Source organism: Trematomus bernacchii, unplaced genomic scaffold (genome assembly GCF_902827165.1).
Source record: "Trematomus bernacchii unplaced genomic scaffold, fTreBer1.1, whole genome shotgun sequence".
NCBI classification, from domain to species: domain Eukaryota; kingdom Metazoa; phylum Chordata; class Actinopteri; order Perciformes; family Nototheniidae; genus Trematomus; species Trematomus bernacchii.
This window is the reverse complement of record NW_022988050.1, coordinates 5451481-5465908: the sequence shown is the minus strand read 5'-3', so window position 1 is coordinate 5465908 and position 14428 is coordinate 5451481. Positions and strand designations below refer to the sequence as shown.

The 14428-nt window shown below is 38.5% G+C and overlaps 2 protein-coding genes across 2 annotated transcripts; both read right to left on the bottom strand.

The window, feature by feature from the left end:
• Window positions 1–1863: 1863 nt before the first annotated feature.
• cenpt (centromere protein T) lies at window positions 1864–8599 on the bottom strand. The gene is made up of 15 exons (XM_034118996.1): window positions 8258–8599; window positions 7570–7690; window positions 7334–7487; window positions 7161–7245; window positions 6824–6954; window positions 6568–6619; window positions 6318–6445; window positions 5552–5869; window positions 5377–5514; window positions 4777–5241; window positions 4101–4361; window positions 3949–4027; window positions 3641–3811; window positions 3417–3521; window positions 1864–2208 (listed from the first exon to the last, which is right to left on the bottom strand). Exons 1-15 carry the CDS (start codon window positions 8341–8343, stop codon window positions 2079–2081), a joined length of 2424 nt encoding a protein of 807 aa, XP_033974887.1. The 5' UTR covers window positions 8344–8599; the 3' UTR covers window positions 1864–2078.
• A 3518-nt stretch (window positions 8600–12117) lies between these two features.
• On the bottom strand, window positions 12118–14308 carry LOC117473896 (cytochrome c oxidase subunit NDUFA4-like). The gene is made up of 4 exons (XM_034119849.1): window positions 13884–14308; window positions 12766–12854; window positions 12562–12622; window positions 12118–12425 (listed from the first exon to the last, which is right to left on the bottom strand). Exons 1-4 carry the CDS (start codon window positions 13923–13925, stop codon window positions 12369–12371), a joined length of 249 nt encoding a protein of 82 aa, XP_033975740.1. The 5' UTR covers window positions 13926–14308; the 3' UTR covers window positions 12118–12368.
• Between the last annotated feature and the right edge of the window lie 120 nt (window positions 14309–14428).

Sequence of the window (14428 nt, the reverse complement as noted above, 5' to 3'; positions counted from 1 at the left end):
GAAGTCTCACAAAGAGCGACCCCTGCTGTCTCGGAGTAAATTAACAGTCCACGAATTAAAGGAGAAATTACAGTATGTAATGTATATGTATGTAAAAATCAACACACAAATCTTATATTTAAGACTACTTTAAACTACAACACAATCCCTATTTATTCTACAAAAAAGAGCAATAAGAATTATTAAAAATGTCGGCTATAGGGATCATACAAACCCATTATTTTTAGAGCTAAAATTATTAAAACTGTCAGATCTTGTTGAATTCCAAATCGCACAAATCATGTTTAAGGCAAAAAACGTTCAATTACCTGGGAATATTCAGATATTGTTCAATGAAAGACAAGGGAATCATTATTTACGGGGTTCATTTATATTCACTAATGCTAGGGTGCGCACAACAAAGAGAAGTTTTTGTGTTTCTGTTTGTGGGGTGAAGATCTGGAACAATTTGAGTGAAGAGCTAAAGGGATGTCCAAACATAAAACTATTCAAAAAGAGGTATAAAGACACAATTCTCACAAGGTACAGGGATGAAACTGCTAAACCATAACTGTTTGTATTCTTGTTTTGTATTTTATTTATGAATTTGTGTTTGTATGGATTTGTGTATGTATATATATATATATATATATATATATATATATATATATATATATATATATATATATATATATATATATATATGTATATATAAATATATAGAGACCATTATCCTAACTTGCCTGTATATATTATATATTATTATATTATATATTATATCAATTATTCAAGATTATAAGTATACGTTTATATTGTATGTTAACATATATTAAGATGTAAAAAAATTAAAATTAAAATAAAAATAAAAAAGGGAGAAGGGGTCGGATTAAATAAGTGTAAACTTCTTCCGACCCCTTTTCGGATGTGTAATTAGCTAAAGCTTTGTTGTTTATTGATATCAGACAATGATACTGCAGATTATTCAATTATTATTTAAATGTTTCGTTTTGTTATTGCATTCATTTGTATAGTACTGTATCATGTCTGTATCACCTTTTGTTTCATTTGTATTTTCTTTGGTTTTACACGCTCGGAAAAAAAAAATAAACTAAACTAAACTAAAACTAAACTACTAGTTATTAGTCGGCTTGTTCATTTCTTTATTAATTATGTTCCTTATAGTTTTACCATGGTATATTAACATATTTGATTATGTTACATGTGTTTTTGCATCTTTATTTAATAGTTTTATTTTTGCCTTTCACCAGCACTGTACATTTCCATGCTGCCTGTGGGACAAATAAAGTATTACTGATTCTAAAGTGTGTGTAGGGGTTTCTCTCCATATTTCTTCTCTTCTTTGCCTGATTGTAAGAGATAAAACAACACTTAGTTATATCTATGCTATGTTAATTCAAACACCCAGCACACCAAGATTAACAAGTGTAGACTAATAAAGATTTAATTTAATTATGATGTAGATGGAATCACTCTCTAGATGTATTGGTTCACACTGAAGGTCGTTAATACATCTTCAACCTTGTGTCTAGTGGGTGAGGTTTTATTATGTATCTAGCTGGTAGGCAACCTCGATCTTTGAAATAATTAGTTGCACCAGTTCCCCCGATTGCGATACGGGTTAGTTGTAATTAATTTGCCCAATCTAGAAAACGCACAGGACAGTATGACCTGCCAGGGATAAGAAATCCCTCTGAAAAAAAATGGTGCCTTCTTTTCCAATATATTCCCAAACAAGCCGAACTACAAAACCCTTTTATCCAAAGCCTGATGATTCTGTAAATGCACAATTTTAAATGCTATCACAACACCTCACATGGGCTCCACGTGCATCATTACTGGTTTTCATAAAGATAAAACGTGTGATTCACTGAATTTATTTATTCACAAGGGTCAACAAAGACAGAAAATAAACTTTTGTCAACAAGCCAATGCTTCCAAAGAAAAGAGTACACAACAAAAATTCTTGTCAACACATATTTACAGACATTTTAATATTCTGATTGACAACATTACATGGAGAATGTCCAAATCAAAGGCATGTAAAAGTACAAAATAAAATCTAGAAGTATAGAACACATTCATAAACGCTTTTTAGGAATAACAACATTTCCGCTGGTTGCTATGGGGATGAGGAGTTTGCGCTGTTCCATACGAAGATATTTTTCAATCAGCACTTCCACTGGGACCGTGTCAGTCACGTGTCCCTGCCTGAAAAACAAAAAAATGGTTCAGTTAAATCTAAGTATAATGACTAAAGTGTCAGAAATTGTTTAGGTATACTGTTCAGTGTTTCCCACAGAATTTGATTTTATTTGTGGGGGCACCACACCGTCTCGTGTCTGTTACTTCAGACTAAACGTGGAGTCCGAGTCTGCCATCTAGAGGTCGGTATTATCCAGTGTTTTTTTATTATATCTTTTGCTACAATATTAATTTCTACATAATAGTTGTCCAAAATCATTCTGAAAGCATTGTATTAATTACTTTTTGCTGTGTACTTGTCACCATTTTGTTTTGGTTTCAACTGTCGGCCATCATGAATTATTGTTATCTGAAAAGGCCTTTCATTTGACGATTGACCCTTTTGTGGACTGATGTCTCAGGTCTGTTACGAATTGAACTCTTTTATTAAAGCTTTTTGCAAAAAACAAGGGTTAAATAACTGTGTTCATGTTTGCCAAAAACACACCATTAGGGTATAATATGTTTAATTTGTACTTAAATTGCAAACAAATGGGCAAAAAAATCCCATAATGAAGTTTTGAGGATTGTGCAATGGAACAAAAGGTCCCATTTGAAGAAAGAAATGCCTTAAAATTAATAACCCATGTTACTAAATGTTACATTAAACTGATGCTTGCTGAAAACCCCACAGTTAACCAGCAATTATGTTATTTCAAAGATCAAGAGGCGGTGGTGGCGATCAAGAGGCGGTGGTGGCGATCAAGAGGCGGTGGTGGCGATCAAGAGGCGGTGGTGGCAATCAAGAGGCGGTGGTGGCAATCAAGAGGCGGTGGTGGCAATCAAGAGGCGGTGGTGGCAATCAAGAGGCGGTGCCAAGCCAAGTCCACAGGGACTTGGCTTGGCAACTGGAAGGTCACCAGTTCAAGTCCCGGCAAGACCAAGTGCTACCGAGGTGTCCCTGAGCAAGGCACCGTTCCCTACACTGCTCCCCGGGCGCCGTTCATAATGGCAGCCCACTGCTCCTAACACTAGGATGGGTCAAATGCAGAGGAACCGTTTTGTTACTAGTACCTGTACTATGTAATGACAATAAAGTTGAATCTTCTTCAAGACATGGCAAACATTCACTGCTGGTGACCATAACACAAATATATTTGTTTTTATCTTTCAAAACGACTGATCCCCAAGTCATTAGTGTTGTCCTGGCACAGATAAGCACAAATCACACTTACCTTCTCAACAGAAGTACAGCATCTTCAACCTCTATGGTTTTTCTCTTTGCATGAAGAGCATATGTCTCCAAGTCCTCCGCCAGTCGGTCGAAGTATTTATCCATTCTGGTAAAAACATGAAATAAAATGAAGCTAGTGTGTACTGTAAATGGTAGAAATCCATGGTGTCCTAAACACATTACAGTGCAATATTATTGACTTAAAGGCAACGTTATATTACTTACATATCTCTTAGGACAGGGTACACATCTGGAGAGACTTTTGTTTTGGCAAAGTGTTTGAACACGTCCATCAGGTAGCGCTTAGGAAGTTCAGTCTGCTTTTTAGCCGGCCCTTTCTCCTTCTTTCTCACTGGCTTTGGTTTAGGAACAGGAATAGCTTCCCCTGTCCTACTGCTGACATAATACATAAATATAAAGTCAGTAACATAGTAGATGATATACATACAATAACTTTAATTCCGTTTAAACTATACAACTGACATTCTATATGCTATGAAAAAAATTAGATTGTAGCATAAAATGCAACTTACCTTGCTTGAATATTCTGAGGTTTGGGCTGAAAAAAGTTCATTTTCTGTCTGACAAAAGCTGGGGTCTTGCTTGGGATCGCTGAAGATTTTGGAAAACAAAAAACACATTTTACCTCTATTCACAATTGACTTTCAATAAATGAAACACTAACAAAGACTAACCATCACTGTCCTCCTCCTCTTCTTCTTCCTCTTCTCTTCTTCTTCTTCTTCTTCCTCTTCCTCTTCCTCCTCAGCAGCTTCTTCAGGTGATTTGTCATTCAGGAGCCCGTCTTTGGTATCATTCGCCAGCTCCAGAAGATGAAAGGAGTTTTCGTTATCAGCGCCAGGGTCGGCGTCCGTGTAGGAAGCGTGTGTTTTAGGGCTTTCCATGTGCAGGCTGCTTGGTGCTTTAGACTTACCATCAGACCATCCTGAATGCAAACAAAGCTGTTAAACATTGAACTTTAAAATACTCTGACATGCAGTCCTGAGATGAAAACGGCTGTATTTTATTTAACCTTTTCCCCCTTTTATTTCCCCATTTGTCCCAACACATGTTTGACCATTTAGACATACTTAAAAAATACAAAAGCAGAAATAAATTATTGATTTTTAAACATAAAAAGGACAAAGATAAGTAATGTGACATAATTTGAAAAATGTATTAATAATTAAGTAGTTATAAAGAAATACAAAAATTATAATAAGAGGAATCTATTGGGGTTTGGATGCAGCTCAGTCAGCTTTTGCAGGATGGGTTTGCTTGAGTATGTTTTAAATGTGCTGACTTGCTGCTTCTCATGTAGAAAGCATGTCAAAAGAGATTACATATTTGGATGTCCTCACCTTCCTCTGTGGCGTCGTCCAAGTCTCCCGCTGCCTCAGTGACGGGCACGACGAGGGGACCCTCAGAGCGAGGAGCCCTTCTGCTGGTGTGCTCCAGGTCTCGCTCTTCCTGTTCCGACGGCTGCTCGGCATCTTCCCCCTCCGGCTTCCCATCATGCTTGTCTTCAGGTTGAGAATCAGCCAAATCGTCCTCCACTTCCTCTGCAGGAACCTCTTGTTCACTTTGATCATCTGCAGTCTCCTCCTCTTCCTCAGACTGAGACTTTGCTGAATCCTCTTCAGGTTCAATATCAACTGCAGCTTCTTGAGAGTCTGGTGCAACATCCTCTTCCTCAGACTGAGACACGGCCTCTGCAACCCCTTCAGGCTCGGAATCAACTCCATCTTGTTCTTCAGTTTGAGTGTCTGGTACAACATCCTCTTCAACCTGGGAATCAACTCCATCTTGTTCTTCAGTTTGAGTGTCTGGTACAACATCCTCTTCAACCTGGGAATCAACTCCATCTTGTTCTTCTTCAGTTTGAGACTCTGCTGCAGCCTCCTCTTCCTCAGACGGAGACCTGACTGCAGCATTCTCCTCATTTTGAGAATCAGCTTCACCTTCCAGCTCTGTTGGAGCTTCTACATTGTTCTCTTCTTCCTCCGTATTTGCTGCATCCTCCCTAACAGTATCCAGGGATTCAGCTACACCTGTCTCTTCCTCAGCCACAGTTGCATTATCTTTCATTTGATCATCACCTGTGTGCTTCTCTTCCTCCGTTTGAGATTTAGATGCAGTCAAACTTCCATTTTGAGGTTCGGCCCCCCCCCTCAGTTGGGAATGCATACACTGACTTATCTTTCCCCAGCTCCACCTCCATCTGCTCCACCTCCATCTGATCCTCCTCCTCCACCCTCACCGTCGGTTTGTCCCGAGTTGCGACTATTGATAAGTTGTCGGTCATGGCGCCGGGCTGGGCGCAGAGAGCCGTGTGACGGTGGATGATCTCGGACGTGATGTCAGAGTCACTGAGTTTGCTGAGGCCAAGAGTGAAGCCCTCAGAGGAGGTGGTCTTACTGAGACTCTGCGCCGTCTGCCCCCTGCCCGTCTCTCCTGGGTGACAAGAAGAGAGGGAAAACGACAAATTAAGTATCAGTAGCATCCCTAGCGACAGTAGTTGCAAATAACCTACAATATTGTTATTGATACGCCACTAATTGAGCCTCCCTTCGTAAAACAGCTATCGGCTCCCTTCCTCCTGCTTGCGAATGCAACTGGGCTTTAGTTCTAAATGTACATTTCATACTGTATACCTGGTCGAAATATTCTTGAGAGCGCCAAATTTAGATGTGAATTGGCCTTGTGTTCAAACTTTAGTCCATTTAATTTTTCTGTAAAATAATATATATGTCTCAAAATGTATGACACATTTTGAGACATATTAGAATAAAAATATACTCGGGGTAAAACTAGTGGGTTCTTTCATTGTTATTGACACTATAAAGCCTAAATGGTGCATTTTTGAGTAGTTACAAGGGTGTTTTTTCCCCATTGTAATCACCTTCCATCGACCATCCATCTACAGCAGCGTCAAATCCTGTCTCTGAGATTCTACGGCGTTGTAAAGCTCTTCTCTGCAGGCCTCTTTTCTCAGTCCGAACTTCCACAAAGGGGGTTTTTAGAGTGGGACTGCAAAACAGAATGGAGAGACCGCATAGTTATATATTCACTCGTTAATATTTTAAAAAGCAATGTAACTTTTTATATGCATAAAAAAACGACACAACTTTGAAGTTTGTTATTTAATTTACCTTGACAAAGTAAGAGATGATTGTTCTGATTCTTCATTTTCATCCACAAGATCTGTAAGCACAAGCATTCATCATAAAACCAAGACATTAATAAAATACATAAGTGTTCTCATAGTTCATATGTTTTTACATCATCATCTAATTCTTGTAGCAGGAGAATACTTAGTTAAATCCAACCCTATTGGAAATCTGTCAATTCAACAACAAGCTTAGGATCTTACTTTACACCACTATTCTGTTGTAGCTTGAACATTACCTTCTCCAGCATTAAGACGTTTTTCAAAAGCCGATATATCAAAGGTCAGATGTCTCTTCCTGAACAGTCTTTTTTGGGTACTCGCTGCACCAATAGTTAAATCAGGCAAATCCAACCCTGACAGCTCAATACTGAAAGTGAAGCAAATATTAACCTGTTACACACAACACAACAAATGTCAGCCGGTGCTAGCATACAAATTGTCAATGTTGCTGAAGAGAGAGAAGATCAGGGTGGATGTTTTTATCAGCTTTGGACTGAAAAAGTAAAACATTTGAAGTAATCATCCTGGTCATCCCAAATGTCAGCAATGTGCAATTTCCATAACACAACTCACCTGCAACGCTTACTCAAGTTGGCTGAAGATGGCTGTCGCCCTTCTGACGCGGCCCTCCCATGAGTCAAAGGCGTCATCACAGGCTCTGAATCACATGAAAGATTAGACGATTAAAAAAAGGGCCGCAATCAGCTGCAACATTAGGTGTGAATAAAACCATGCCATGCACATACCTGTCTGCAGGATGTTCATGAGTAGGTGCCTCGGTGTCTCTCCATCCTCCAACACCATTGAGTTTGCTGCATGCATGTTACTCAATCTGGATGAGACTGAGCGAGTCCGCCCTCTCGTGGCATTCGTGGCATTCAGGGGTTGCCTGGATATACTCTGGAAAGAAGGTCAATAAGTCAACCTTAAGAAAATCCACAGCATGTCCATGATCAGCACAAGCTCTGCAAGCCTTCCTCACCTCCCGTAGTTTGTGTATCTGGCTGAGTTTTAGGATGGCCTTTGGGGTTTGGGGAACAGCATATTTGTTTCTCAGTCGAGGGCTGCTCTTGGTCGCGCTGGTACTCAGTTGTTGAGAGGCACTTAAGACAAGAAAGATCAATATTATTATAGTTTTAAAATCCTTAATTTAAGTATGATTAAAAAAGAAACATTATCTTTACAATAAACACTTGAAATCATGAAGGTGATTTGAATGACATTGTAGAAAAAGCATACTTGGGTGTTAAATTGTTTATATATGTTTCAAAAACTGAAAAGGGGTAAAACAATACTTTGTATATAATGTAAATGATTCCCTGTAAAATAAAAATAAATCAGGTTTGAATTGAAAACAAGCACAACTTTGATAACAAAATAGTAAATCCATGCTGATCTACAGAGGAAACCATGTGCATCTTTGGATAGATCGGATAATATTATTGTGGTTATTATAATTATTTCTATACAGTGTATTAAATAATTGAGGCTTCCTTGTTTTAACATGCTGGTGTTACGAAAACCACCTTATCTTATCTAAGCTAGTTATGGGAGGAATAACGTTAGCATTTATCAGAGCTAGCGTTCATATTCAAAGCTTGTAACAATAATAACAACAGACTTCGCTAGTTATTTCCAAGACAACTGTAGTTATGGTTAAGGTGAAGTACCTGCGGGTGATGGGGGTCCTTGGTGTCTCGGTGCTGAGAATATGGGTCAGCAGGACCCGGGAAGAAAGGTCCTCCGTCGGATCCATTTAGAAACAGAGCCGGTTATTTTTGTTTTACTCCCAGACGGTCAGCTGGTTAGCTCAGTTTAGCTAACGAACGTTGTCAACGGTAAACAGTAGAATAAACCTTGTTAAGCTGCGGCTCTATATAAATAAAACCAGTCTAACAAACGGCGTTGAGCTAAATACCGCCTCAATTAACACACAGCTTGTCTAATTAAACATGTGTTGACTGTCTAATGTTGTTTCTTACAGCCATGGTTGTTGTTACAACGGATTTACTCCTCAAACTGTCCCGCGTTATTTTTAAGTGAAATATCGCGAGAAGAGAAGACGAGTTTCTTCTTCTTTTACATCTAAAGCGTAGTTCTTCTTCTTCTTCTTCTTCTTCTTTGCTTTAATGGCGAGTCGCAACCACTTGGAGCATTATCGCCATCTACTGTTGATTTATTGAATCTTCATGTTAAATCTTTGTCCTCAGACCAGTGTTTTTGAGAAACTTGAAGATCAGTTTGTTAACTTCATTTCTTGAGTTACTTACTTGCAAATATTGACTTGAAATCCATGTCCTTAATGTTATGTTGTTCCATTGCAGTTTGCAGAATGAGTCTTTGTCTGTTATATTCCGGGCAGCTAAAGAATACATGATGTATTGTCTCTGATTGTTGGCAACCATCACAGTGGCCAGTTGGATGTTTTCCAATCAAATGTAGTGATGATTTTTAATCCAGTGACCCAATTTTATCCTGCTGATAATGTTCTGCCCTCTTCTATTACTCCCCCAAGTGCTTTCCATTCCTACTTCCCTTTGTATCTAAATGTCTTCCTTTAGTGTATACTGTCCCATAACTTTTGCCATTGTTGCTTGATAATAACTTTTGTAAATGATTTGACTTCTGCTCTACTGATAGCCAGGACGGTGTGGTTACATTTCTTATAATGGTTAGGAATGGTGGAGCAGCACTGGAGGTCATCTGGACATTCTGTGTGAAAAGAAAAAATGTAGACAGACTTATCAACAGAGTAGCCTACTAAATGGTCATTCAAAAGCAACAGCACATGCAAATTCTGATAAAACATTTTGACAATACTTATACTCAAAAAGTGCCTGATTTTATCAGTTTACTCATCGCATCAATTCAGCTGTGTCTCAAGGGAGCTTTCTAAAAAAAAAAAACACTATTTATGTAGTCCAGGTTTTGAGACTTGACATGTTGAACAAAAGCCCTATTTTACAAACTAGGGGTGAACAAAATATGTGCATTAACCGGGATGTATCTGAAACTAAATAATGTTCTCAAAATCGAAACTTTAGTCATGTCCAGTAAATAAAGTGGCTGAAAGAGACACAAAGATACATCACATATGCCAAAGTGTAGGGGAATTTCAATGGATATGGTGCAATATTTATTGTCAATGTACATCATTTCGTTAGGTGAATCTAAACTCAATAAAACTATCTCCTGAGTTGTCACCAGTTTGTTCCTTTGTCTCTACTCCTCAGCTGTACTTCATACCACAGACCCTTAATTGCCAATTTCCATCTACACACCTGTTTCCAATTAATTCCTCTGCCTTTCCCTTCCTGCCCTCCACCTGACCTGCATCACACACCTGCTTATTAGATCCTGCTGCCCTCATAGCAGCCCAGCTTCTTTGTTCCTACAGTTTATCATGTGTTTATGTGACCTACTGCCATTGTAAGCGTTCAAATAAGTCATGTAACTGCACCAGGCTGCCAGTTATCAGTTGTTTTGAGGTTATTCCCGGCTGCAATAGTTACATTTAAAAACAGGTGTGTTGAATAATATATATATTTTCCCCCCGCCTACAATTGACAACTACATGTGTTCCCCTGAATGCAGGAGGAAAGGTGTGTCAAATAAGAATAGATATGGACGTAGTTATTTGATCAATGGTTTCTGATGAGGAAGCTGCTGGTGGTCATATTTTTTATTTGATAAAGTATATGATATATGGATATCTGTACCTTTGCATGTGTCTCTGGAGGTGTCAAGACATTCAGCAACATGCCATCTTTGAGTCTGTACCACCAAAATGGAAAAAGGCATCTGACACATGGGGCAAAAGTCTCCAGAGGATGGTCACTCATCAGCAGCATTGTCTGTATGCACTGTGTTCCTAGCAGTGGATGACTTTGATGGAAGAACAAGGGCCTCTAAACTGCTGTCTCCATTAACAACAAACCCACAATGTCCATTTTCGGCTTGCTTCACTTTGCTCTCAGCCGACTTGACATCTTTTGGTCACAGTTACAGCTGGTGAATCGTTCGTGCATACATGGTTGCCATCCAGACGTTGCATTACCGCTGATTAGTGGATAAATAAGAAAACTACATTTTCAAAACAATAAAAACATTATTACTAATGGAAATACTTTTATAGGAAAAGGGGAACATTTGAAAAAGTTATGTGAGAAAAACAGTTTTTTTAATAAGATCTCTTGTGGATTTTTCGGATAAATACAAAGTGGGTGTACAGGTGTATATGTATGTATATATAGCTACATATATTTTTTATATATTTAACATTTTACTCGGGATTGTAAGCAACAGCATTTCGATCTCCCTGTCTGTATCACACACACAGGAGATTGACAATAAAGTGGATTTTGACAATATGGTGGTGTAGCATCATTCCAAACATTGGGTTAATTAATTCTGTCCTCAATCTTAGTATGTTACTTTCTTGTCCTGTTCTGTTTATATTTCTGCTGCTAAATAAAATGAATACTAAAAAATACTATATTTCAATGTGTTACTGTAACAGCACACTCTGCTGGCTGGAAAAAGAAATAACAGCTAATGGTGATAGAAACAGGAAGATGATCAGCTCTTACTGGAAATGATGAAAAAAAGCCAAAACTGTGGCACTGTGTTTTTAGAAGCTTAAATGTTAGTAACTTTAAGGAGAGTGAATTGCTTAAATTAGAGTAATTAATATTTGATTATTGGTGAACAAGAAATGTGCAGGTCTGGTTCTGCTTATGTTTTGGTCTTTGTCAGTATGTCCACAGTTAACAAGTCGTATCGGAGTGTTAAAGGTAGGGTAGGTAAGAATGGAGAAACCAGCTCGAGTAAGCTAGAATTTGAAAGTACACAACCGAAAAAAATCTGCCCTTCCTTCAGACTTCCTTACAGAGCCCCTCCTCCAACACACATGAACGAATGAGGGCACGAGATGGAAGGCTGACAGGCAGGTAGGCCATCCAATTATCGGCCGCGGGCCGGGGCAGATAATTGGACTTGCTTTTGACAGCGCCACGGCTTCCACAGATGAAATATTTGTATATATTTATTGTCAAAGCATTTAATTTATTCATTGCTATCGGGATGTTAAGAGCATTCCATGGAATATAGCAAAAAGTGTTTCTGAAGTGAATGACCTATCCTACCTTTAACATTTGGAAAACAAAATGACTTCAATGCTATTTTTAGAAAAAGATACATCTGAGTGGGAAATGTAAACATTTCCTAATGTAGCAAACAAGAAAAATAAACTGAGGGTTAATCAAAAACAGACTCAGTGGTGGTCTCCACATCTGACTTGCTGTAGTGTCACTGACATGGACGACAGTAACCTCATGAAATCAAAGCAGCTGCAGTTTTCAACCACTGCTGTCCATCATGGATGTATTCTCAGCAGACTAAAAAACCACAATACATGACAGGAAATGACTGGATTTCCCCTGAATTAGTAATGCAAATATAATCATCTCCTTATGAAACCCTGAGGATGTAACTATAGTGTGCCTATTGTCAAAGAAATGCACATGCAAGAGATATTTAAATAGTTTTAATTATCAACACAACATCAAAAATAAATTCATCAATTAGTATAACAGGTGGTTGCCTGTTTTATTCATATAGTAATTGATAAGAGTATGATCCCTTTCCCCCTTCACACTGAAAATGACTGAATGAGTTCAAATGATTCAACCTTCATTCTGTGTCATGGGTTTGTTTTTGGATTTGGCAAAAAGTGCAACAGCTTTTAACACTGACGATAATGTCAGACGGGCAAGTGAAGATTTAGAAATCAGGCCCTTCCTTCTTCAGCTTGGAGTAGTCCATGTTAACTGCGTAGAGCTGCAAATAAAAAACAAAAGTGTGAGGGCGGCAATATGGATTTGGAGGCAAGATAACAGAAACGATATGGACTATGGATTAAATCTAACCAAGCAGCCCTTAGTAATTTATGCAAAATGTAAATAAAGGTGTATACTTTGTACTGCTGATCAGGCTTCATGTTGTTCCAGGGCTCGGGGTTGTTCTTGCGATCCCATCTGAGAACAAAACAATATAAAAACTCTTTAACATGACATCATCAGAGATTTTATTGAAAACACACACATAAAAGGCTAACTAAATCCTTAAGAAAACACTATGTCTGTAGTTGTGTCATTTATTAGGCGTGATAGAGACTTACGAGACATCAGGGTTTCTCAGAGCCAGCCGACTCAGGTACGTAATGCTCATGATCGCCCCGCCACCGATGAAGATGAAGAGGGGGATGAGCTGTGGGGCAAGGACAAGAAAATGTAATCACACACATACTATTTATAACATAATTTGTGAAAAAACCCTCACAACAAGAAATAACGATATTCTGTTAATCATACTCATATTCGGTTTCATAAGGAAAGATAAAAAGTGAGAGTACAGTTTACGAGTACAGTATAATAGAATAATCTCATAGGCTGGTTGTTTGCATTGCATGTCACTAACATAAGATTTCACTTTCTATATAGGCCTATGTATAATCCCCTCCCATCCTTGCCTTCTCAGTGACAATAAAATAGCATTTACACAGTGAAGTGGAAATCTAACACTGTTTAAAGGACAATTACGGTGGCACCCTGTGGATTATTAATATGGACTCTGCCGTAAAGCGAACCGGGTGCCCTTGGATAATCAGACATGCATTGCACTGGCATCAGGCCAGGGGGTCACACTGCACTCTGTACGTGCCGTACAGAACTGCATACATGGCTGTGCACATGCGTACATCGACCCAGACCGATATACCATATAGGGAAAAGAGATGTGGTACTTTTAACAAGTCAATTAAAACGATAGCTCCTGTTTTAATGGGGATTTGTTTCCAGCTCTAAACATGTACAACGCCTTTAAAGGAGGATAGCCCAATAAACGGAATGTTGTGATGAGAAATTAAGATCAATATGATTAATAAAAAATAAAAATCATGATGGGGGGAAAAAATCGATTACAAAGTTATTTTATTGGTGTTTTATTGCCTTTATCGTCCATTTCCTCCTCAAATCTGCCACGATAGATTTTACATTCATGCAGTCATAGATCACAATTTGCCGGGTAATGTATGATAAAAACCCAAAATGTTGTATAACTCAGGTAATATATCAATAACTTAAAAATAAAAATGATGGCTTAATGAGGTGCGATTTTTGGGAAGCATGCGCGATCATCTCGTCCTCAACACCTTGTTCAATGTCACCGGCTCGATCTTGCGTTATCGATCTCATGTAATAAATAAATAATAATATAATAAACATGTTTAGGACTCACAGCAGGGTGGCTCTTGAGCTGTTTGGCGATGAGCCCCAACATGCCGGTGAATCCTCTGGCAGTCTGAAGTGAATATCTATCAGGAGAAACGCGCGCTACAGCAGAGCAGCTCCTCCACAGCCAGACAGTCCCACAATGCACCGCTAACAGCTGTATAATGTGGATCAAGTGTGGTACAGCAACTGCAGCTCTTAAAGAAAACTCCCCTGTCCTTATATAACTTTAACCTATACACCAGAAACAGGCGGGGGAAAGAAAAAACATAATCTCCCATCGTCTGTATTTTTGACATGCTGTAAGGGACCAATTACTTCATTACATAATAGTCAAGAAACAGAGTATAAACCTACCTCACACATTCTGATTCCTTACATTTTAAGATAAAGTTTTGCCACAGTCACCACACAATTGTGTTGCTTTTTTGTAGCTTTCAATCATAGCATATGATCTTCATCAGTAGGAAGTTTACCAGAGGTGGGAGAAGTACTCAGATATTGTACTTGAGTAAATGTAGAAGTACCAGAGTGTAGGAATACTGTGTACAA

What these genes read in the sequence shown, in the direction of transcription:
- cenpt (XM_034118996.1), bottom strand. Translation starts at nt 8,343, where the DNA reads ATGGATCCGACGGAGGACCTTTCTTCCCGGGTCCTGCTGACCCATATT. An exon ending in TCATCTCTTACTTTGTCAAG is followed by an intron (nt 6,446 to 6,567) that starts GTAAATTAAATA and finishes TCTGTTTTGCAG; the next exon opens with TCCCACTCTAAAAACCCCCT. An exon ending in AGCTCCAACAGAGCTGGAAG is followed by an intron (nt 5,242 to 5,376) that starts GTGAAGCTGATT and finishes ATGTTGTACCAG; the next exon opens with ACACTCAAACTGAAGAACAA.
- LOC117473896 (XM_034119849.1), bottom strand. Translation starts at nt 13,925, where the DNA reads ATGTTGGGGCTCATCGCCAAACAGCTCAAGAGCCACCCTGCT. An exon ending in AGCTCAAGAGCCACCCTGCT is followed by an intron (nt 12,855 to 13,883) that starts GTGAGTCCTAAA and finishes CTTGCCCCACAG; the next exon opens with CTCATCCCCCTCTTCATCTT. An exon ending in AGCCTGATCAGCAGTACAAA is followed by an intron (nt 12,426 to 12,561) that starts GTATACACCTTT and finishes TTTTATTTGCAG; the next exon opens with CTCTACGCAGTTAACATGGA.